Here is a 22,709-nt window from a genome sequence, read left to right on the forward strand (position 1 = left end):
TTCAAAAAATGGAGATGAAATAGGAGAGAACATGTCTCTAGAGCAAATGTTCACAATAAATTTTGCTAAAGGTCGTACGCAGTGTACAAGGCTCCCGCTTTACGCAGGGTCTGAGAGAGGTGAATGTCGGCTAGCCTTTCCCCCATTTATGGAGAGGCTGCTCCCAAGTCTCGAACACGAGACCTACCGCTCATGGGCGAAGGCACTTGTCATCACACCAAGTGCGACATTTTTCACAATAAATTTTGCTAAATCTCCTTTTTCTGTGTTCCAAAAGAAAGATCAACACTCATAAAATGCCAAATCTGCCCTGCAAGGCAGTGCTCTCATTATTAAGGCCTGGTTTGGTACTGAGGTGATTCTGAAAAAAGTTAGGAGTTGTTTTTGTGTTTGGTAAACATTCAGCTTCAGTTTTTTTTCACAGTTTTGGGTGAAAAAAAAGCCAAAAACAAGAAGCTGCAAAACCCATCTTTGAAAAACCGGCTTTTTTCACATCTGTTTTACATAAAAGTTTACCAAACACTATAATACTGTTTTTTTTTTCAAAAGCACTTTTACAAAAAAGTTTACCAAACATTCTGCTACTTTATTTCATAGCTGCTTATTCTAACCGCAGAAACAGTTTTTTTTCAAAGCACAACAATACCAAACCAGCCCTAAGTGGATACAGGCTTCTGCTGAGCCAAAAATAGTCTTTTAATCCAACTAATTCCTCTTTGTAGCTACAAACCAAAAGCTAATTCTTAATCTCAGACAGAGTAAGCTCTTTGTACACATCAAGCATGGGAAAGGTTCTATTCAAACGTCTGAACGAATCTTCGGAAATCGCCCTTAAACTAAAAACAGAGTGGGCAAGCTGCATCGCTTCAGCTCGCCATCCTGCGAAACCAATTCCTTCAATCAACAGAGTGTAGGTGGTTTCATTTGGCCGGCACCCCTTTTCAACCATTGCCGCGAGCACTTCAATGGCATCGACAATCCTACGCGTTTTGCACAACCCGAGAAGAACAATGTTGTAACTGATAACTGTTGGCTGAAAGCCACCAGTTTCCATGTCTACCAACAACCCTATAGCCTCATTCACCATCCCATCTCTGCACAAACACGATATAAGCGAATTGTAAGTAATCCCATCGGGATCAATTCCTTTGCTTACCATTTCTGATACCATTTGCAAAGCTCGAACTCTGTCTCCACAGTTCCACAGTGCACTGAACATGGTGTTGTATGAGCTCACATTCGGAGGACATCCCACTTCACCGAGGTTCTCGAAGATTTGCAAAGCCTGATCAGCCTTTCCACTCTTACACAACGCAGCCAATATCGTATTGTAGTTCACAATATCCGGTAAGCAGCCATCCGATATCATGTAATCCAAAAACTCTATTGCCAAATCCAATCTCCCCTCTTTGCAGAAAGCAGAAACCAACGGATCATAACTATACGCATCCGGAGTCAATCCCTTGTCCTTCATGATCTTTAACACATTCACTGCATCCTCGACTTTGCAATCGCGACATAGCGTGCTAATCAAAATGCTGTAAGTCACCACGTTCGGCTCACAGCCTCTCGAACACATATTGCCCACCAGCTTCTCCCCTTCTTCCCATTTACCTCGATTCAATAGCGCTCGTAACAAAATGTTGTACGAGACTACATTAGGCGAACATCCCTTCGAATCTAAGCTCCTAACAAACTCGAAAGCCCTATCCAGCATCCCTTCTCTGCACATTCCCCTAACAACTGCATTGTAAGTATGCATGTCAGGTTTAAGCCCTCTTGACAACATCCCATCCAAAAGCTTCATTGCTTCATCAATTCCGCCTTCAGGAATCGTTGCTTCGATCAAAATCGTGTAAGTAATCACAGTTGGCCTGCAATTATCCTTCACCAACTGATCCAAAACCTTCAAAGCTAATCCTAGCTTCCCCCTCCCACAAAGACTCCCAATCATTATATTGTAAGTAACAACATCGGGTGAGAACCCCTGGCTCCTCATCCTATCAAGCACTTTGTTTGCTGCATCAATCCGATTCGCCTTACAGAACCCGCTGATCAACGCATTGTATGAAAACAAATCAGGCTCACCATACTTCTCCAAAATCTGCATAACCCGAACGGCCTTTTCGACGTTTCTCGAATTGAAGAACCCTTTGATGAGCTTTGTGCAGAGGATCACGTCGGGCTTGTACCCCTTGTTCACCATCAGCTCAAGAAAGTAGAGTGCTTCATTGTACTGCCCTGCTTTGCAGGACCTGTTGAGCACTTTCACCAAATGGGTTTCTTTGACATCATTGTTCTGCAACTGGGTCGGTCTTGCTTCGGCGGAAGCCGCGGCCTTTGACGGATTTCTGCGGCGGTTGCCGGCGTTGGACGAAATGCAAACCCCGCATCTCAAGGCACTGGTTTGGCGGGAAGAGGGTTTCACCAAATGGGTTTCCTTGACATCGTTGTTCTGCAACTGGGTCGGTCTTGCTTTGGCGAAAGCCGCCGCCTTTGGCGGGTTTCTGCGGTGGTTTCCGCCGTTTGACGAAATGCAAACCCTGCAGCTCACGGCACTGGTCTGGTGGGAGGAGGGGTTCGGGTGGGTGGTGACGTGGAGGCTCTGAGGCAACAGCTTGGCGGCAACTGTTGTCATTGGTGGAGGATTTGTTAAGGTGTTTTTTCAGCTCTCATGGAGAAATTGTTTTTGCAGAAAGTTTGGAGATTTGCATGGACAAAATTGGAAACATGTTGGGACATGGATATCATAGACAAGGATTCCGGTTGGATTTCAGGACGTGGTTTTGGATAGGATAAGGAATCTGGTCGCACGTCGTAACTTGCAGATGTTTTTGGTGTTTTGGGCCGAGGCATAAATGTGAACTCGAAACTTGGGTTGGGTCCAGCAAGTGGAGAAATTTTTGGGTCCGTCGTAGGTCACCCGATATGAGATCGGGCATGTGCGACCATCCAATAAGAAGCTGCCACTGGTGGGGCGGCATGAACCCAAATACAGAAGAAATTCTTGGGAGCGGATGGTTGTGCCACCTCAACCATCCGCCCAAGACACAAAAACATCTCACCCAGGCCACCTCTCTTGTATTCTGGCCCCATCGTTCGTGGTGCACCCGTTGGGTCTTTGGCCCAGCATCCACGTAACATGGGCATTCGGACTGAAGAACTCCAAACACAAGGGTGGATTTGTGAGCAAGGTAGCGCCGACGTGGGGGCATTTACCCTACTGAAGCTCACCTGTCGCACAACATAGCGATACCCCTAGCAATTGGGTGGGTCAGGCATCAGGTTGAGTGGGATTTGCGGGTGTTACTCTTTATGAGCATGGCCAGACGGGTGATGTGATCCACTAGCCAGACCCAACTCCGAAGAAATTTTAGCAAGGTTCATGTTAACACAGTTCCTTTTGCAAGGCTGCTTTGATACTCCAAAAATCCGGATAAGAAAACATCCTTCAGTAACATGATATGCATTAATCATGATGTATGACATTGTACATTATAATTTGAACGATTCAAACGAAAAGAGGAAGAAGTTTACAAGTTTACAACACAAAATGTGCTACACATATATTTTCCGGGGGCTAACTCTCGCTCAACTAATGTCCAGATGCTTCTACATAGCTCACTAAAGAATCCCAAGTTGAGGACCTCTCCGGGCACGCCTTATTCAACAGAGCTTTTAGGTTTTCGGTTTTCAGATTCTCTTGAAATTCAATCCGTCGGGAATCAGGGATTTGCTGAGGCAGGTAAGAGCAACATAAGCATCCAGAAAACTTGATAGAAGTGGATTGTGTAGAGTTGCAACAAATTTTAAACGGAGGGAAACTACTGTTACCTTAATCAACCATAATATGTAAGTGGCAGAATGTTTAGCCTGTGATTGGTAATCGTCAAAGCTATTATCTGGAATGATTGAGCAGGAGTCGAGGAGATGTAACTCGTTATCCATAAATATTCTTAAGTCGTTATTCATGCTGTTATTCTGCTTCCCGTGGCTGGACACACCAGTATGATCGGTTATGAAATGCTTTATCCAAAATAAGGAAAGGAAGCGACGATGAAGCCATAGAGCCTGTTTACAGCGAATACCATAGAAATTAAAACCCATGGGGTTCTCAGATGATCAGTCAAATATACGAAAACAACCCCATGTACCTCTCTTCCTATGTAGCGCTTTATCAACATTTCATCCCAATCAAGCTCCTCCTGTCATGCCCATATTTTTAAGCAGTGAATTTAAACTTAATTTCACATACAACAAAAAGACAAAAATTCGACACAAGTATTAACTGTAGAAAGCGCTCGCCCGTAGGAACTGATGATTTCATAATTACTGAAAAGAGACTGTACCTTCCACAATTGATATGTCTCAACGCTGTAACCAGAAGATGAAATTTCTTGTTTATAGCATTGCTCTTCTAAAATCTTAAGCATCAGCCGCTGAAAAATGATAGAAACATTGATTGTGAAGGAAATAAAGTCCGCATGTCAAAAACTTCATCTCTCAGAATCACAACAAAAAGAAGACAAGGTCTCACACTGCGATAATGGAAGCAACTATGATCAGCAACATGCAAGGAGGCCCAGTTTCTGGATCTTTTTAATTCATACAACAACTGCAAGCACACATTTAGAGTGCATATAGTTAACTTGTAGATGTGTCACAACTTTTTAACAGAGGAAATCTTAATGGCGTCTTTTGAGAATGAAAGGCTTAAATACAATCCTCCGCTTACCCTTTCCAAATTTATTGGAGTGCAATTTGGCTCAAAATTGTTCGCAAAACATTATAACATCTTAAATATGAAAATCTAGAAGGGAACCTGAATTATTCCCGCAAAAGGAATGGCAGGATTATATCTAACCTGTTCTCTTGTCATGTAGGTAACCAACCAGCAACGATGATTCCAAGCACGGTAATTCATTTTTGACCTCTGTAAAGAAAGATTTTAATTACAGAAAAGTGAACAATGACAAGGAAAATTCTCACAACTAAGAACATTGTGGAAGCTATAAAATGCCACACAGAATAAACATTGCTATTCAAACCATGGACACTGTACATTATGTTGGGCAAAGATACAACTATTATCGGCTCTAGTTTGGTACAGAAAAATTTGTCAGCTCAGTAGGAGCGATGGAAGGCATTTCTCAAGTCTTTAAAGTGGTGTGAATTATGTTGTTTTCTTTACGAAAGCAACAACGAGACTGACCAAAAACAACACATAGGATAATTGATTTAAAGTTTAAATAAACCTTGAAAATTAAAAGCATGCAGTTCCTGAACTGAATTTAAACCTCAGCTATTTTCTCCACCAGCTCAGAGTCTTTGGTCACAATCTCTGACAGAGTTGAACACTTTCCAGCAATTGACTTGATGATCCACTGCCTGCAATGATCGATATGTTCATAAAATTCGTGTTTTAAAGCCATTACATAGGGAAACTATAATGAGGGGCTCAATTAAACCACACCCTGCTGAGTACTTACAAATAAAAAACTATAGAATCATGCCAGTTGTTAAACATATAACGAAAACCATTTTTTTAAAGATGTTACCTATGGCTCCAAGCATACTCAGACTTAGGTGAATATGAAAGAACAAGTGCCGACAAGAGAAGTTCATCCAAAAAATCCGAGAGCTTATGCTTCTGCGACACAACAAGTTTCCTGGGTCAAATATACAAGATCAATTAGGTGTCATGACATAAATTGAAAAGCATACAAGATCAAGCAGCTCCAAAATTATTGATATATAAGAGAGAGAAAACAAGCACTACTGAACCAAAAATGAAAAGGGGGAAAACCTGGAATGCCATGCAGTGCCGAAATCACAACTTAGCAACAAAAGTGCCCTGCTATGCTTCATGACGTCACTTTCAAAACTGTTATCCAAAGATAATGACGCACACAGAGAATTCTCATCCCCGGATACATCAGATTTGCTATTAAGTGCCTTATATTGTCTACTTGCTGCCATAAACGCATGCTTAGCTGCCTTATATAATGGAAGAAGAATTTGCGTTGAAATCCCCAACTTATGATCCCTATTCCAAAAAACTGAGTTTCCATCTGTCGAGCGCAGCACAGTACTGTCATCAAATGAGGGTGAATGGCCTGCCTCTTTATTCAGCTCGGAAAACTGGGACGGGTGAAGAAATCCCACCTCATCTCTGGGTCATCAAGTGAACACAATACATTATACATACGACGGTCGCATTACTAGATTTTCCAAAGACATTAATGAGAGCCCTCTAAAAAGAGAAAACCTCTACACAAAATCGTAATGCACCCACAATTACACACACACACCCAAACAATTCAAAAACTTTCAGCAAAAGAACAAGGCAAACTTGGACCGCTATCGAAATCCCGGTCTCACTAACAGTAATGAACTAACACTGAATCAACATTTTGAATGGAACTAAAACTGAATTGACCTTTTTAAAAAAATTTGAAATCCAAGTCAAATCAAGCTGATACGTTTACATGTAAACAACTCATTCGTGATCAAATATCCTAACTTTTTCGAGACGGAAACTACAGTTTATCGAGGTTCACCATCGAAGCAAAGAATAAAAACTACATATACAAAACTCTTTGGGGCATTTCGTCAAATACAAAGTCTGCATCTTTACCGAAAACAAAGAAGCAAAACCTGCAATCAATGATCCTTTGATAGGATACAAGTACGAATTGCTCACATTTGGGGATCGGATTCCAAGATACTTTCGAATTGATTCAGAAGATCGGCCATGGTTGCTTCCGAACGACGCAGCTCCTCTTCGTTCATATTTTCTGTTTGTTTCCCGAGAAAATTACAAGGGAAAAGAAAACCCGAGGGAAAATGAAACCATATACGTTGTATGCAAAATGGTAAATTAACTCAACGTAAGTACGTGGAAGATCCCTATTTGTTGGTGCAATAAGTTGCAGGAAAAAGTAATGATTCTGGCCGTAGCGGATCCCAGATTGAGCCTATACCGCACTGACACGTATACATCTTTCTTCGACTTTTCTTTTCTGTAGAAAATTTTGGAGCTGCTATTGCTATTCTCTCTCTCTACAAATCTCTCTCTCTCTCTCCTCTTTGAGCTAAAAGTGCATCAATCGCCGAAGGATTTTCTCTCATTTCCCCTCACTTTCTCTCCCGTTTTCTCGCTCCCCAAACACTCCAATACCTCAAGGATCTGGCGTTTCTTCCACTTCAAATCTCACCTTCTTTTTTTTTCCAATCACGCAAAAAGGCAGTGAATTGGAACAAAATATAATCGAAAGGAAAGCACTTTGCGGGGATTGGGATTTCCGAATCGAGGGTTCCGTGATCTGTATTTGCGTCTCAATGACTATGGAAATCGTGGTGGATGCGGCGTCGTTTGACGCCGACTTGTTGCAGCTCAATGAGGTGTCCCCTTTGGCCCTCAAATCGAATCCGAGCTACGTCGAGTCGCTGTTCGAGCAGTGGCTTTCGCTTCCCGATACTAATCGCCTGGTACTTGAAAACCCGAATTTTGCCTTCAAAATTTGAAATTTTTGGTGTTTTTGCATTGTTTTGGTTGTGCATCTTATTAGGTTTCGAAGAATTTATGGGTACATTTTTTTTATTTTTGAATTTGGTGAGCTTGGTTTTTTGCTAATTATATAAGAATTACTGAATTATGTGTGTTTTTTCTGGATATGTATAGAATTTGTATGGATGTGTAAATGTATTTTGTGCTGGCGTGTGAAAATAGCATGAGAGCTAAGAAATAATGATGCTGAATTGATTTTAGCATGTAGTAATTTTCCCGCCATGGTATTGAATTGGTTCGGAAACGATGTCATTGTGATGAAAGAAGCATTAAAGGGAACATGTCAGTATGAAAAAAGGGATGAAATTTGTAGATTATGAGCACCCGGGGTTTATATTTCCGAGTACCTTAAGGTAGTTCTTTAAGTATTTGTAATTAGTTATTCGAATTGCTACTCCCTACAAGTTTTATTTTTCAATTGGGATACGTTTACTGTACATTATTTCATATTGTTTCCTGCTTTTCTGATGCATGGCGGTTTTTTCATTTTCCTGAACTTATGATTGCAGGTGACACAACTGCTAACTGAAGCAAAGGCAGGTGGGCCCCTGAATGTCCAGGGAAACTCTTCTAGTCCACATGCCACTGGAGGCAGTACGTTGCCTTCCATGTTTCCAGCCGGCAGTGCACCACCACTGTCACCAAGAAGTTCATCTGGATCCCCTCGCATTATGAAACAGAGGATTGGTCCTTCTCATTTAGGTTCTCCCCTGAAAGTAGTTAGCGAGCCGGTTAAGGAAGTGATACCTCAGGTTTGACAAATCCTAATCTTTTTCGGCAATCTTGTGGCACTGTTTTTCTGTTTCTTTGGTAAAGCATGTCATTCATCATTTGAACTATCTATCTGCAATGGTTTTCCTTTTAGAGGGAAAGGTAGATTATTATTTCTAACTTGGATTTTGTACCACTTGTAGTTTTACTTTCTACATGGTCGCCCACCTCCAAATGAACTAAAAGATCAATGCTTGTTTAGAATCAATCAGTTTTTCTCTGGCAACTCAGACGGACTGCAGATGCATGGTGAGATGCACTTAAGATATGAGTTTATGGTGTACTACTGGAATAAGATTTTAACCAATCTCTTTGGTGTATCAGAATTTAAATCAGTTGCTAAGGATATCTGCAAGCTGCCTTCATTCTTCTCCACATCTCTCTTCAAAAAGATTGATGCTAATAGCACTGGATTTGTAACAAGGTAATATTCACTTTTGTCATTGCTTATGAAAGGATGTAGTTTCAAAGTTGCTATCCCCACCCCTTTACTGTGGTTTATCTTATGTGCCACAACTATTATCCTCTACTATTAAAATGTCTTAATTATTGTTCACCTACCCTATTACCCCCACTTTAAGGAGCATGAATCTTTCAGCCTGAAGTGGACAAAAATGCCCTTTATAAGGGTTGATTGGGGAGAAGGGGTTCAAGTAGCTTTCTTGGAGGCTATTTTTTTCTGAGCTGACTTTTAGCCATCTCCTGGTATAAACTAATGTGGTTACCTCATCTGACTAAAAGTTCCGGGTGACCCCTCTCTGGTCATGTTTCTTTAGTTCTTCTCTCTGGACTTTGTTAATTCTCTTGTTATTGAAGCTTGGCTGTTTCCTTTGCAAACCATACTCTTAATTTTTTCTACTAATTTGTTTGTAGGGACACATTTGTTGATTATTGGGTCACTGGAAACATGTTGACGATGGATATAGCTACTCAGATATATTCCATCTTAAAGCAACCAGATCTCAAATACCTCACTCAGGTTTTTGTCTTGCTTTATTTGTTTCCCTCGTTTATGTTTTATTGCAAATCTGTGTTCAACCTGATATCTCTACAAATATGTATAATTAATCATTATACCATTAAATGCAGTGTTGATCATTAAAATTATTACGTTTGGTGCACTACCTAGCATCTAAATCCTGTTCCTGTTTGATAACAGGATGACTTTAAACCTGTCCTTCGAGAACTTTTGGCAACTCATCCAGGGTTGGAGTTCTTGCAGAGCACGCAAGAGTTTCAGGAAAGATATGGTTTGTTCTCCACCTACAATCAGCCTTTTCTTGATACCATATGTTTGTTGAGTTTTCCATTCCCCTCTCTCCTCCTCCTTTGTTTTCTCCCTTCCTCCCACTTAGGCTGTTTTAGTATTGCATTTTCACTGTGGTTATGATTGATGCAATTCCTTTCACATGATGCACACGTTAACTTGAGATATTCTTGCAAATGGTCCAGCTGAAACTGTAATATACAGAATATTTTACTACATAAATAGATCTGGGAACGGTCATCTCACACTCAGGGAGTTGAAGCGTGGAAACTTGATTGATGCAATGCAACATGCAGATGAAGAAGAGGACATCAACAAGGTTTTGAGGTAAAGATTCAGGATACAGACTTAGTCTGTGTTACTATAGACTATAGGGTGTGGCCAGTAGAATTAGGAACCATCAAGCCTGTTTTCTTTCACACAATCTGGAACAGGTTGCGGGAGTGTTCCTCACTGCATGTTGGTGTGTTTTATGTGATATCAGTGATTTTTGGTCTTCAAAACTCCTTTTTTCTTATATGATCTGTCACAGGTACTTCTCGTATGAGCACTTTTATGTGATATACTGCAAGTTTTGGGAGCTGGATACAGATCATGATTTCCTGATCGACAAAGAGAACCTGATCAGATATGGTAACCATGCACTTACCTACCGGATTGTTGACAGAATATTTTCTCAGGTTTGTCATGAAGCTTTTGTTTACCAACTTTAAGAAAAGGTTCTCAATCAATAAAAGCTTAAACCTTGATCTATTACCTACCTCCCTCCCTCCCTCCCTCCCTCCCTCCCTCCCTCTCTCTCTCTCTCTCTGAGGCATGCAGTCTCGTTTATGTAATTAATGAGTTTATTTTTTGTTTCTCAGGTCGCAAGAAAGTTTACGAGCCAGGTTGAAGGAAAGATGGGGTATCAAGATTTTGTCTACTTCATTCTCTCAGAGGAGGATAAGACTTCTGAGCCTAGCCTTGAGTTCTGGTATATCTTTACCTCTTATCTATTTCAGTCAGTAACTTGCTTCACTAGACTTAGCAGTCAAGTGTAATCATGGGTAATGCAGCAATATAAGATAGAAGTCCAAGTGGAACATATGTGCTGGGTAGTATGATGGAAAAAGTGGAAAGATTACAAAATACGTAAAAATGGGTTTCCACCATTGTTGTATTAATTTTCTTAATCAGCCTTGTTGATTCAACATTCATTTAAAGTCAGCCATGCACTAAAAAGAATTAGGCTAGTCAGGAACGAATTGTGATTTATTTCTAAAAAGAATAAAGATTAAATCAATCATTGGATGGGTGAATTCAGTTGCCTAATAATCGTATAGAAGTATTATTAGGTGGAAACTTTATTCTCTATACTTCATGTAGCAGTACTGGAAACTTTTTCCCTGAAAACTTTTTAAGTAGAACCATTGCTATGTCCTGCTTTCAGAGGCGGTTCGGAAGATTCATTGTTCTTGTTAGGTTTTGATCAGATTTGACTTTGGGATGGGACAGAGACCGATATTTGAGCCTTCAATTAAGTGTAATTGAATGTGCAGTCTCAGTTTGCCAAGTGATGGATGGAGGGATCCACTTGCTTCAACTTTACAGTTAATTATTCTATCAATTCTGTAGTAGCTGTGACACTACATTGTTCATGTTAGGTTCAAATGCATAGATTTGGATGGAAATGGAGTTTTGACACGGAATGAACTGAATTTCTTTTATGAGGAGCAATTGCATAGAATGGAGTGCATGGCCCAAGAACCTGTTCTCTTTGAGGATATTTTGTGCCAGATAATTGACATGATTGGACCAGAGGTTTGCCTTTTCTGACAGTGCCTTTTACTCATATCTTATCTTTTTTTGGAATAAACTGAACGTTGTTTAAACAAAGTCTTAAAGTACAAGGTTGAGGGCAAGTGGTCCTTATCGGAATAATTGTAACCCCTCCTTAATTGATCATTGCGTTGCTGGCATGTAACATCCTGGAAATAAGCATCTGCCGAGCTTTATTGCCTCAAGAAAATTGTTTAAAAGAATGGAATACTATGCAGCTTGTTAGATATGGTTTTATTGTCATTGACATGAAGTTTTGTTCTTGCAGAATGAGAGCTATATCACACTCCATGATCTGAAAGGCTGTAAGCTTTCAGGAAGTGTTTTCAATATCCTTTTCAACCTTAACAAGTTCATGGCCTTTGAAACTCGTGATCCATTTCTCATTCGTCAGGTATTCAAAACAGTTTTTCTTTTCATCATTTGATGTTGGAAGATTACGGATAAACATGTGGTAGACTGCATTTCTATTGTTGGAACAGACTTGCTGTTGCTGATATTGTGATGTTTACAGGAACGTGAGAATCCAACCTTGACAGAGTGGGATCGATTTGCACATAGAGAATACATCAGACTTTCAATGGAAGAAGATGTTGAAGATGCCTCAAATGGAAGTGCCGAAGTTTGGGACGAATCACTAGAGGCTCCCTTTTGAGTTCAACTCAGGTAATCTACCTTAGTTTGAAGTCAATAAAATATGGCATTGCTTTATTTTAATTATATTACCCTTTCCTTTTTATTTTGATTCATTCCTATGATGGGCTGATGGGTATACAAAACATGTTATTAACCTCAGTTTCTTGGACTCTGCATATCATGTAGTGGAAACAGATAAAAATTACAATACTTTTGATCTACTTTGTGTAAACACAAGTCTCACAAAACTCTGAATGTTTAACTCAACATGCAGTAAAGATATTTATTTGTCCGTAGATTCTCATCGGAAACATCATGAATATTGTATGATCACAAATATCAACGCCATGAACTTGTGAATGATGTTATGCATAATTCCTTTCTCGTCTCCATTGCCTATGGAAATTCCACCTTTGCATTTGTCTTTGCAGGAATAGGATAGGTAATTTCAGTTTCTTCTTTAAACTGGCAATCAGACAGAACTGACGACTCGTAGAATCAGTATGTCAAACGAGCTGTTGTAGTGCAGATACCTGCACTGTTGTTGAGGGTAAATTCTGAACTCGGTGGTGTCAAGGTACCTTTTTTTCCAGCAGCAAAACTGGAAGAATACTGGTCTACATGTGCATGAATTGAACAAACGACGGGTCAGAATGGAAGCCCCATAGCCCCAAATCATAGCATTCGGAATAGCTGTCTGCTCACGATTAACCACGGCCAGTTGAAAGATAATAACATCCCGTAACACTCAAAGCTACCATCTTTCTCTCCTTTTGGTTCAATTTGTTGCCTCAAGTTGTAAGGTATCACTTATTTAAGGTTTTAATTTATGTCATAGTGATTGGTTGTTTGAATACTTTCATTTGTAAAGTTCTTTAGGTCGTGCCGGGCTTCTTTGTCAAGCAATTTTGGTTCCTATCAATTGATATTCATGGTTCATAATCTTTTCGTGTTTATTCATCTTATTGTACGCAAACTGAGTAAGATAATGACCTGATATTCGAGTGGATGCAATCGATTTCTTCCCTATCAAGAGAAGCAGCATTTTGCTCGGATTTGCAAGACTATTTCTTGCAAAACCGAGCAAAAACCCGGGCAACCCTATGAATGCTTGATCTGAAAGAGCTTATGGTATGGAATTGGGCAACTTTTGCCTCAACTGTGTCTTCTAAATTTTGCACAAGCATTGTTAGTGTAAAACATGTCAATGGCTACTTTTCAGAGTAGACCAGGAGCATAAAAAATATCAGAACCTAGACTGGCTTTTGAGATACGAGAGAGTTTAACATGTGACGGGGCGTATATTTTTACATTATTGTCACGTCGTATGTTTCTATATTATTGTCACGTGAGAAGAGATGCTTACAGGGAACACACATCCAGTCACGCCCCATAATTTCCTCCTTGTATCACATACGATACAAGAGATGGTAATGTGGGATATACCTTCGGTAACGCCTATAAATTCCCCAAAGCACGAAACAATTTTCTGCCACTATCGACCTCTAACCCTAAGGGAGAAGGTTTTCTTAATAAATTAATTTTAAAAAAAATTAACACGGACAAGTGCCAATCCTTATTCTGGCCCGCCCATAGTTTAAAACGGACAAGGATTGTCTGCCCTCTCACTTCTGGTGCCCTTCCGTGCCCTCTTGTTTTGTGTGGTTACGGTTAAGCCATGTCAACATTTTATATTGTTTTTTTTATAGAGATAATAAGACAAAAATAAATAGCAATATAAAATGTTGATGTAGCTTAACCGTAACCATACAAACAGGAGAGCACGGGAGGGCACCGAAAGTGGGAGGGCAGACAATCTTTATCCGTTTAAAACAACATTTGTTTCCATTCGGATTCACTTTGTGGGAATCTTAGGGATTCTACGTCTTTGTCATTCATCGTGTATCATGCAGTAAGAAATTATTTGATTTTTTTATTTAAAATTAAACACAAATAGTATTTGACGAAAATTGATCGTACGATGTACGATGAATAGCTAAGATATAGGGATTTCTACTATTCCAACAGAGTGGATCCGGATAGGAACCTCTTCCGTTTAAAACCATATGAAAGTTTGTTTGAATTTTTTTTTTAAATAATTAAAAACGTTTTTAATGAAAATATTTTTAAAATTAATCATTGGTTAAAATTCAAGTGAATTATAAAAAAGCATTTAAGTGATTCGACATATCTAATGCTTCTAAAAAAATATTTAAAATAATTTTAGATCCAAAATTAGTTTCATAAAAAACGTTTCCAGACATTTTAAAAAACTTTCAAAAGTCCAAAACAAAAAGTTTCTTCGTGAGGAAGGTAAAAACAACTAAGCACCTCTCCCAATTACACAATCCCAAAACCCTGCCTTTCCCAGAAACTCAGAGAAGTTGAAAGCAGGTTTTGGGTAAGCTTTAGCGCAGCGGCGGGTGCGGTTAGACTGTTAGAGCAGCAGGCGGAGATGAAGGTGGTTGCTTTAGTAAGCGGTGGCAAGGACAGCTGCTATGCCATGATGAAGTGCATCCAATACGGCCACCAGGTTCGTTACTTTCCGTTTGGTTCCCTAGAAAATGCAGGAAATTCATAGCAAAGATTGATTTTTTCCTGATCTTTCACGTTGTTTTCACCTTTTGTGTATTTGGGTTTTCACTGAAAGTTCAGCTTGACTTTGAGTTTAGATTGCTAATGGCATTGGGATTGATGACTGAGTGTTTGGTGGCTGAGAAAATCCAGGATTGTTAAAGAAAAAAGGAGAAAATTTCGTTCCTTTTTTGCCTTTTTATAACTGGTTTCTGAATTGCTTATATCTCTTGGGTTCAGTTTTCGCTTTTGAGTGATTGCTGGTTAAATAAATAATTGGGCTCATTTGAGATTGCTTCTGTAAAAGCAGTTCTGCTCATAGTGCTTACATTAGAAACACGTTGAAGTTTTTATTGAAATCTAAGTGGTTTATGAAAAAGCATCTAGCAAGTGATTCTCTAGAAAGCGGTTCTATTCACCCAGAAGCACTTGAAACGCAGTCATAAACGCTTTTGGTTGCCATGTTCAAAGAGTTTAAAGATTCTTTATAAATGTCATATTCAAAGTTTGATAATTGATACGTGCTTTTTATTACGCAGATTGTTGCAGTGGCAAATTTGATGCCAGCTGATGATTCTGTGGACGAGCTTGATAGCTACATGTATCAAACTGTAAGTCTCTCTTTCCTTCCTCACTACAATTACGTATTCGAATTAAAGTTAAGGAAATCCAGTGATGTGATTGTTGAGTCTGATTACGTTCCTTAGGTTGGGCACCAGATAGTCGTCAGCTATGCAGAATGCATGGGAGTCCCGTTGTTCAGAAGGAGAATACAAGGATCCACAAGGCAAGATTTTAAGAAGGAAATTTTGATAAAAACATTTTATCCTAGATTGAGAAGCTGCAATCTTTGTTATTATTGTTGAGAAATTCTCACCTGTAAAGCATTTTTATATCCCCTTGATTACTTGATCGCTTTTGTGGATCATATAGGCATCAGAAGCTTAGCTATAGAATGACACCTGGCGATGAAGTCGAAGATATGTTTATTTTGTTAAATGAAGTGAAAAGACAGATTCCTTCTGTCACAGCAGTATCCTCTGGTGCTATTGCATCAGATTATCAAAGGCTGCGGGTGGAAAGTGTGTGTTCTAGGTTAGGGCTTGTTTCTCTAGCATACTTGTGGAAACAAGATCAGTCGTTGCTCCTTCAAGAAATGGTAATTTCATTTTTAACAATGTAAATGCAGTTTATTAGTAATGCATTATTTTAACTCACATACCCTTTTTGCCAACCAGATAACTAATGAGATTCTAGCAATTACAGTTAAGGTAAATTTCATTGTTTAACTTGCTATTTTGGTTGCTTGAAATCACTTGCATGCGTATTTGGACGGTTTTATGGATGGAAGCCTAATATTGTTTGAATATTGTAGGTTGCTGCTATGGGGTTGGATCCCTCAAAGCACTTGGGCAAAGGAATAGCATTCTTACAACCCTATCTGCATAAGTTGAAAGAGTATGTTTTTTTTTTTCTCTGCCCAACCCCCTTAAACCAAAGTTTCTGCAGTACATTGATATTACCATTCTTGATTGTATACGAGCATAATCCATAAAATCTGTTGGTTAATCTTCCATTCGTTGTCAGTTTGTATGGTATTAATGTATGCGGCGAAGGAGGGGAATATGAAACCTTGACACTGGACTGCCCTCTCTTTGTTGTAAGTTTATATCGTTTCTCATCCTCTGGCCATGGTCTGCTGTGAATAAGCGGGAGTGAGCAGTTGTCCCAATTCATTTTTCTTATCACATTTTTAAGTCAACATTTAGGTCACTTGTTGCATTTACGTTCTACATGATTTTTTTAATTTACAGAATGCTAGAATTGTGCTGGATGAGTTTCAAATAATACTGCACTCTTCAGATTCCATAGCTCCAGTTGGGGTGCTTCATCCCTTGGCTTTTCATTTGGAAAATAAGGCAGAGTCCTGTAGTTTGGGGAGCAGTGATCATACCAATCAAAGGTGTCAGGAGAAGAAGAGTTTTCTATTGGAGGTGCAAGGAGACCATTCACAAGGATATGATGCTGCACACAAAACTGATGCCGAAGTTGAGAATGCAGTTGAACTTGCTGATTATAAACTTCACATTTCAAGAACACAAAAGGGGGATACATTTTCTATTTGTTGCTGGTTACAAGATTCATGTACGACTTCCACAGGTGAACAGTAGATGAAGTATACTTCTCCAGTTGTAATTTTTATTCCCCGCCAGTGTATCGTTTTTCAAATAGTATTATAACAATTTAATACTGTTAAATGATCTAATTGACAGGATTGCAAGGAGATCTGGAGGCTGTCCTGAAGAAAATTGAATCACTACTTGTAGAATATGGTTTTGGTTGGGAATATGTTCTCTATATTCATCTTTATATTGCCAACATGAAAGAGTTTGCTGCAGCAAATGATACATATGTGAGGTATATAACTCAAGGTAAGTGCCCCTTTGGTGTTCCATCCCGCAGTACAATTGAACTGCCTTTGTCGCAAGTGGGTTTAGGTAAGGCATACATGGAAGTTTTGGTGGCAAATGACCATTCCAAAAAGGTTCTACATGTACAGAGTATATCTTGCTGGGCACCCAGTTGTATTGGACCTTATAGCCAGGTAAAACATACATCATCAGCTCCCAGTCAGCACCTTTCCTTTTACTTTTCTTCATTTTCCTAATGAGAACAGTAGGTTTGCATCATATAAGGTGGAAAGTTCCATGAATTTAAAATTGGTGATCTTCTAATTTCGATCAATTTGTTTGCTTCCAGGCAACTTTGCATAAGGAGATACTTCACATGGCTGGGCAGTTGGGGCTCGATCCTCCCACAATGACATTATGCCAAGGAGGCCCCATTGACGAGCTGGAAAAGGCACTAGAAAATAGTGAAGCAGTGGCTAAATCCTTTAACTGTTCAATATCAGCCTCAGCTATTGTTTTTGTCACTTACTGTTCAACAAAAATTCTATCGTCAGAGAGAGTTAAAATTCAGGAGAAGCAGGTTGCTTTCCTTAAACAAACAAGGAGCTTTGAGTTGGATCTAGGAACCAATTCTGAAGCATTTGATCCCATTTTTCTATATGTGCTTGTCCCTGATCTACCAAAAGGGTAAATTTTTTATTTATGCTCCTCATTTGTTTCGATTTTATTTCGTCGTGATTACCTGAAATAATTAGTTGCTCCTCTTTTTGGCATGCAGGGCCCTTGTAGAAATTAAGCCCATTTTATTTGTTGCAGAAGATATCGAAGAACCAACTGAGAATGCAAAAGACCAATCCTGCTCAAGCACCCCTGGTTACTGGGGTTTTCAGCATGCAGACTGGCATGATTCTTGCTATCAGAGTTGCATTGTTCCTGGAAAATTATGTACGGTTGTTTTGTCCGTGAGTAGTGAACTTGCTTCAATGATCTGTCTGGAAGACAAGAACAAAGAGGATTATCAAAATTCTTTTGCAGAGAGGCAGATGGATAGAGTATCAAGATTTTGCATATATCTTCTGGATAAAATTATGACGGAGAACGCTTTTTCTTGGCAAGACACAATGGTATGTTTCTTGTCTAATGACTCTTCTTTCTTTTGTTACTGTTTTTCGTTCGTATCATTCTAATTCTGTCTTTCCTTGCATAGTATTTGAGGTTGTATTGTCCAACAAACCTTCATGTATCTGTGGATGCACTCTCACTGATGTTGACTAATGCATTCAATGAACTCGCCGAAATGGGTCGGATCAAGACTGGCAAGGAACCCGTCTTCAACCTCATTCCGGTCTTAGGTGCTGGGAGTTCTTCAGCAACCATGAATGATATAATCACCTGTGAATTATTGGCCCAGAAGTCCTGAGTTTCATTGCTTCATGTGAAAGGAGAAAAGATCCTTTGATTTCCGATATGGTGTTTGATGCAAATGCCTAAACTGTTTGTAATCGGATAATTTTATCCGCTCGCTTAAATTACCGGGTGCAAGGGGCTGGTGGCTCAAGTAGATCAGAGCATTCCCCCTCCACCCGAGATTTTGTGTTCGATTTCCCTTCCGATGTCATTTGTATCAAAGAAATATTCTCTGGTTTTAATCCAACATTTTGTATGAATGATATTTGGAAAAAGTCACACTGCTCCAGTACTCTCTCTCTCTCTCTCTCTCTCTCTCTACCCCCGACATCTCCACACAGCAACGGCGAGCACAGTTGGAAAATGACCCGTCGTCTCCATGCATGCAAACCCTAAATTCCTTACTTCTTGTTGTGATAAAATAATAAACGATACAACGTATATTTTTCTCCGGTATGCACTCCTTGTTCAATTTAACACATAAAAAAAATACCACTGATAAGATTCAACAGGAGCGTGTCGAAGTTAATTTCAATAAAATTGAAAGACAAATTTGAAGAGTTATGTGGATAAAGTTGATGAGCTAGGGTTAGGGTTTGGACGCACCTTGAAAACAATATGGTTGGTACTTTGTCTGTTGGACACAAACCCTAAGATATTTGATTGATGATGTGTAATGTTTTGGTTTGGGTTGGCAACTTTGGCTTATTTCCAAACTCGTGCGTATGACAAGCAGATTGATGTGTTATATTATTGCATGCTTAGTTTGCTAACCCTGAGACCAAACTAGACTAATGTGATGGCAAAATGTCTTGTCTTTCTTAATAAAATCTTGAACAACTGTGATGCCAGACAATAATCTTCTTAGTTTCATGTCTAATGTCTTTATATATAGAAATCAATTCAAATCATATCATTATTAGTTAATTATATGTAATTATACGATATGGTCTTGTACGTTGCAATCCTGCCGACACCATATACCAAGGGCAACCGTAAACCAACAAGACTCCTCATTTTGTGAGGGTTCCGGAAGAAGGGATAATGGCTATGGTACGCAGCCTTACGCGTGCTGTAAAGAGGTTGTTTCCAGGACTAGATACAGGGACCTTTCAGTCACAAAGGAGGCAACAACCACCATCTCATTTTACATTACACGTGGGGTTCACGCATGTTTGAAAAAAACTCGCACTGCTCCACAACTCTCTCTCTCTCTCTCTCTCTCTCTCTCTCTCTACACTCCGACATCTCCACACAGCAACAGTGAACTCAGTTGAAAAATGACCCGTCGTTGCCATGCATGCAAACCCTAAACTCCTTACTTCTTGTAGTGATAAAATAGTAATGGGGTCATATGATACCATGCATATTTTTCTCTTGTGTACATTCCTTTTTATTGAATTTAACACATAAAAAAGAAACAACGGATAAGATTCAACATAAGTGTGTCGAAGTTAATTTCAATAAAATTGAACGGCGAAATTTGAAGAGCTACGATGTAGTTGATGAGGATTAGGGTTTGGACCATAACATAATGCTTCACCATGAAAACAATATGGGGTTGGTACTTTGTCTATTAGACATAAACCCTAAGATATTTGATTGATGATGTGTAATGTTTTGGTTTGGGTTGGCAACTTCGGCTTATTTCCAAACTCGTACGTATGACAAGCAGATTGATGTGTTATATTATTGCATGCTTAGTTTGCTAACCCTGAGACCAAACCAGACCAATGTGATGGCTAAATGTCTTGTCGTTCTTAATAAAATCTTGATCAAATGTGACGCATGGCAATAATCTTCTTAGTTTCATGTCTAATGTAATTATCAGAGTACGATTTGTAAGTTGCAATCCTGCAGACACCGTACACCAAGAGGAAGTATACATGGATGCACATTTTGGTTGGTCTTTAAGGCAGTTAGATGTGAAAAAATGCCTTCTTACAAGGCATCTTACAAGAGGAAGTATACATGGCATAACCACCTAGTTCTATTGATGCTAAGCATGGAGATTATTTATGTAACCTACACAAATCTTTATATGGATCGAAACAAGCCCCAAGGGCTTGGAATGACAGGTTTACTAGTTTTCTTCCTTGGGCTTCAACTCCACATATGCAAACTCTTCACTATTTGTTAAAACTGTTGGTGATTAATTTTGTGGTTATGTTGCTGCTTTATGTTTATGACATTATCATCACAGGAAGTGCATCTCAAGCTATCACTAATGTTATCAATTCTCCTACTAAGGAATTTGATATTAAAGACCTAGGACCACTCCATTACTTTATGGGAATACAAATTGTGCCAAATAAGGATGGTTTGTTCTTATCTGTGGATCACATATTTACTTACTAAGTTTGAGATGTTATTGTCTAAACCATGTGCCATTCCTTGTCTGCCATAACAATCCTACATTATACAAAAGCTTGGTTGGCGCCCTTCAATATCTTACATTTACCAAACCTGACATTGCCCTTGCAGTACATTAGGTTTGCCAGTTTATGCAATGTCCTATGGAGTCCCACTTTGATGGCAGTAAAGAGAATACTTTGATACTTAAGGGCAACTCGAGGTTGTGCTATTCATTATGGCAAAGGAGCATTGGATTTAGCTACATATAGTGATGCAGAGTGGGTAGTGTCCCTAATGACAGGAGGTCTACTACTGGAATGGTTGTTTTCATGGGTTCTAATCTTATATCTTGGTCATCAAAGAAAAACATTGTCTTTTGATCATCTACTGAAGCTGAATATAGAGCTTTTTCTACTACAACAGCTGAAATTGATTGGATCAAACAATTATTGGTTCTTTCTTCAAGCTTCATCTTCTGATAAACCACTCTTGTTCTGTGACAATTTAACGGCAATAGCTCTGACATGCAATCCTATTCAACATCAAATAACCAAACACATAGAGATAGATGTGCATTTTGTCAGAGAAAGAGTGGCCAAACAACTACTGCAGGTTCATTTTGTATCTTCCAATGAGGATTTTGCTGATGATATACTCGCCAAAGGACTGCCTGCACCACTATTTCAAACTCACTATGCCAATCTCATGCTTATTTTCTCTGCCTCTGAGTTTGAGGGGGAGACATTAGGAGTATTAAGGTCCAATGGTTGTTGACTAAACAATTATCATGAGATTAAGAAGGCAGTTTTGTTTGTTATAAGAGTAACTTAGCTTGTAAGCTACTGTAGCAATTGTATATAACATAATGCTTCACCATGAAAACAATATTGGGGTTGGTACTTTGTCTATTAGACATAAACCCTAAGATATTTGATTGATGTAATGTTTTGGTTCGGGTTGGCAACTTTGGCTTTATTTCAAACTCGTATGTATGACAAAGCAGATTGATGTGTTAAATTGCATGCTTAGTTTGGTAAACCAGACTAAAGTGATGACTAAATGTCTTTTCGTTCTTAATAAATCTTGACCAATGTGATGCATGACAATAATCTTCTTAATTTCACGTTGAATGTCATATATAGAAATCAATTCAAATCACATCACTATTAGTTAGTTATATGTGATTATCAGAGTACGATATGGTCTTGTAAGTTGCAATCCTGCAGACACCACCATACACATGAGATACTTCAAACCATTAAGACTCTTCATTTTGCAGGGGTCTAAGGGGAGAGAGAAAGTGTCTATTGTAAGCATGCATGCTTATCCTTACTTTGCAAAAAAAAACTGTTTCCACAACTTGAATTCAAAACCTTTTGGTCACAAACAAGCAACCATACACCAAGAAAATTAAAAACATTTACAATTCTTTTTAATGGTACGTAGCATTGAATGATACGAAAAAGAATGGCTAAGACTAAAAATAAGAAACTTAAAAGTTGTAAAAATCAAACGTAACAGCTAAAGCATCTATAACATTGAGTGTTACGTAGATTTGAAGACACCCTAAATTTCTAACTACAAAATTTGGAAATGGAGATTTATTGTTTTTTTTTTTTTTTTGGAATTGTTATTGGCACTCCAAAAATTTCATTCTACACTCCAAACTTTCTATATTTGGAAAGAACAATATACTTGTGAGGAGTGTAGAATGAGATTTTTGAAGTGCCAATAACACTTCCTTTTTTTTTTACTTGTATTACAAGGTTGTTTCAATACAATAATATATATGTATCATTTTTTTTTCCATCTAACAAACAACAATTATGACTTGTTACCTTACGTACAAGGAACGTAGGCAGGATGATAGTCATCATAACATCATTCATTAGGGATTCAT

At 38.9% G+C, this 22,709-nt stretch overlaps 4 protein-coding genes across 4 annotated transcripts; 2 read left to right on the forward strand and 2 right to left on the reverse strand.

Annotated features, from left to right (window-relative positions):
• Positions 1–565: 565 nt before the first annotated feature.
• Positions 566–2,778, reverse strand: LOC103434210 (pentatricopeptide repeat-containing protein At3g04760, chloroplastic-like). The gene has a single exon (XM_008372526.4). The coding sequence runs from the start codon at positions 2,636–2,638 to the stop codon at positions 737–739; it is 1,902 nt and encodes a 633-aa protein (XP_008370748.3). The 5' UTR covers positions 2,639–2,778; the 3' UTR covers positions 566–736.
• Positions 2,779–3,450: 672 nt separating this feature from the next.
• On the reverse strand, positions 3,451–6,869 carry LOC103434211 (uncharacterized). Its single transcript, XM_008372527.4, has 10 exons — positions 6,704–6,869; positions 5,807–6,172; positions 5,559–5,669; positions 5,298–5,388; positions 4,865–4,933; positions 4,538–4,615; positions 4,350–4,439; positions 4,155–4,205; positions 3,835–4,071; positions 3,451–3,736 (listed from the first exon to the last, which is right to left on the reverse strand). The coding sequence occupies exons 1-10, from the start codon at positions 6,790–6,792 to the stop codon at positions 3,596–3,598; spliced, it is 1,323 nt and encodes a 440-aa protein (XP_008370749.3). The 5' UTR covers positions 6,793–6,869; the 3' UTR covers positions 3,451–3,595.
• Positions 6,870–7,008: 139 nt separating this feature from the next.
• Positions 7,009–13,004, forward strand: LOC103434343 (serine/threonine protein phosphatase 2A regulatory subunit B''beta). Its single transcript, XM_008372676.4, has 13 exons — positions 7,009–7,491; positions 8,080–8,322; positions 8,485–8,590; positions 8,666–8,765; positions 9,215–9,320; positions 9,501–9,591; positions 9,794–9,935; positions 10,141–10,288; positions 10,472–10,581; positions 11,252–11,408; positions 11,695–11,820; positions 11,941–12,092; positions 12,494–13,004. The coding sequence occupies exons 1-12, from the start codon at positions 7,342–7,344 to the stop codon at positions 12,079–12,081; spliced, it is 1,620 nt and encodes a 539-aa protein (XP_008370898.3). The 5' UTR covers positions 7,009–7,341; the 3' UTR covers positions 12,082–12,092; positions 12,494–13,004.
• Positions 13,005–14,319: 1,315 nt separating this feature from the next.
• LOC103434213 (diphthine--ammonia ligase) lies at positions 14,320–18,729 on the forward strand. The gene is made up of 12 exons (XM_008372528.4): positions 14,320–14,595; positions 15,176–15,247; positions 15,344–15,423; positions 15,570–15,795; positions 15,875–15,907; positions 16,012–16,094; positions 16,224–16,296; positions 16,451–16,796; positions 16,910–17,241; positions 17,397–17,734; positions 17,826–18,171; positions 18,255–18,729. Exons 1-12 carry the CDS (start codon positions 14,518–14,520, stop codon positions 18,465–18,467), a joined length of 2,220 nt encoding a protein of 739 aa, XP_008370750.3. The 5' UTR covers positions 14,320–14,517; the 3' UTR covers positions 18,468–18,729.
• Positions 18,730–22,709: the final 3,980 nt, after the last annotated feature.

The sequence above is a fragment of the Malus domestica genome, chromosome 04, assembly GCF_042453785.1.
Source record: "Malus domestica chromosome 04, GDT2T_hap1".
NCBI lineage: Eukaryota > Viridiplantae > Streptophyta > Magnoliopsida > Rosales > Rosaceae > Malus > Malus domestica.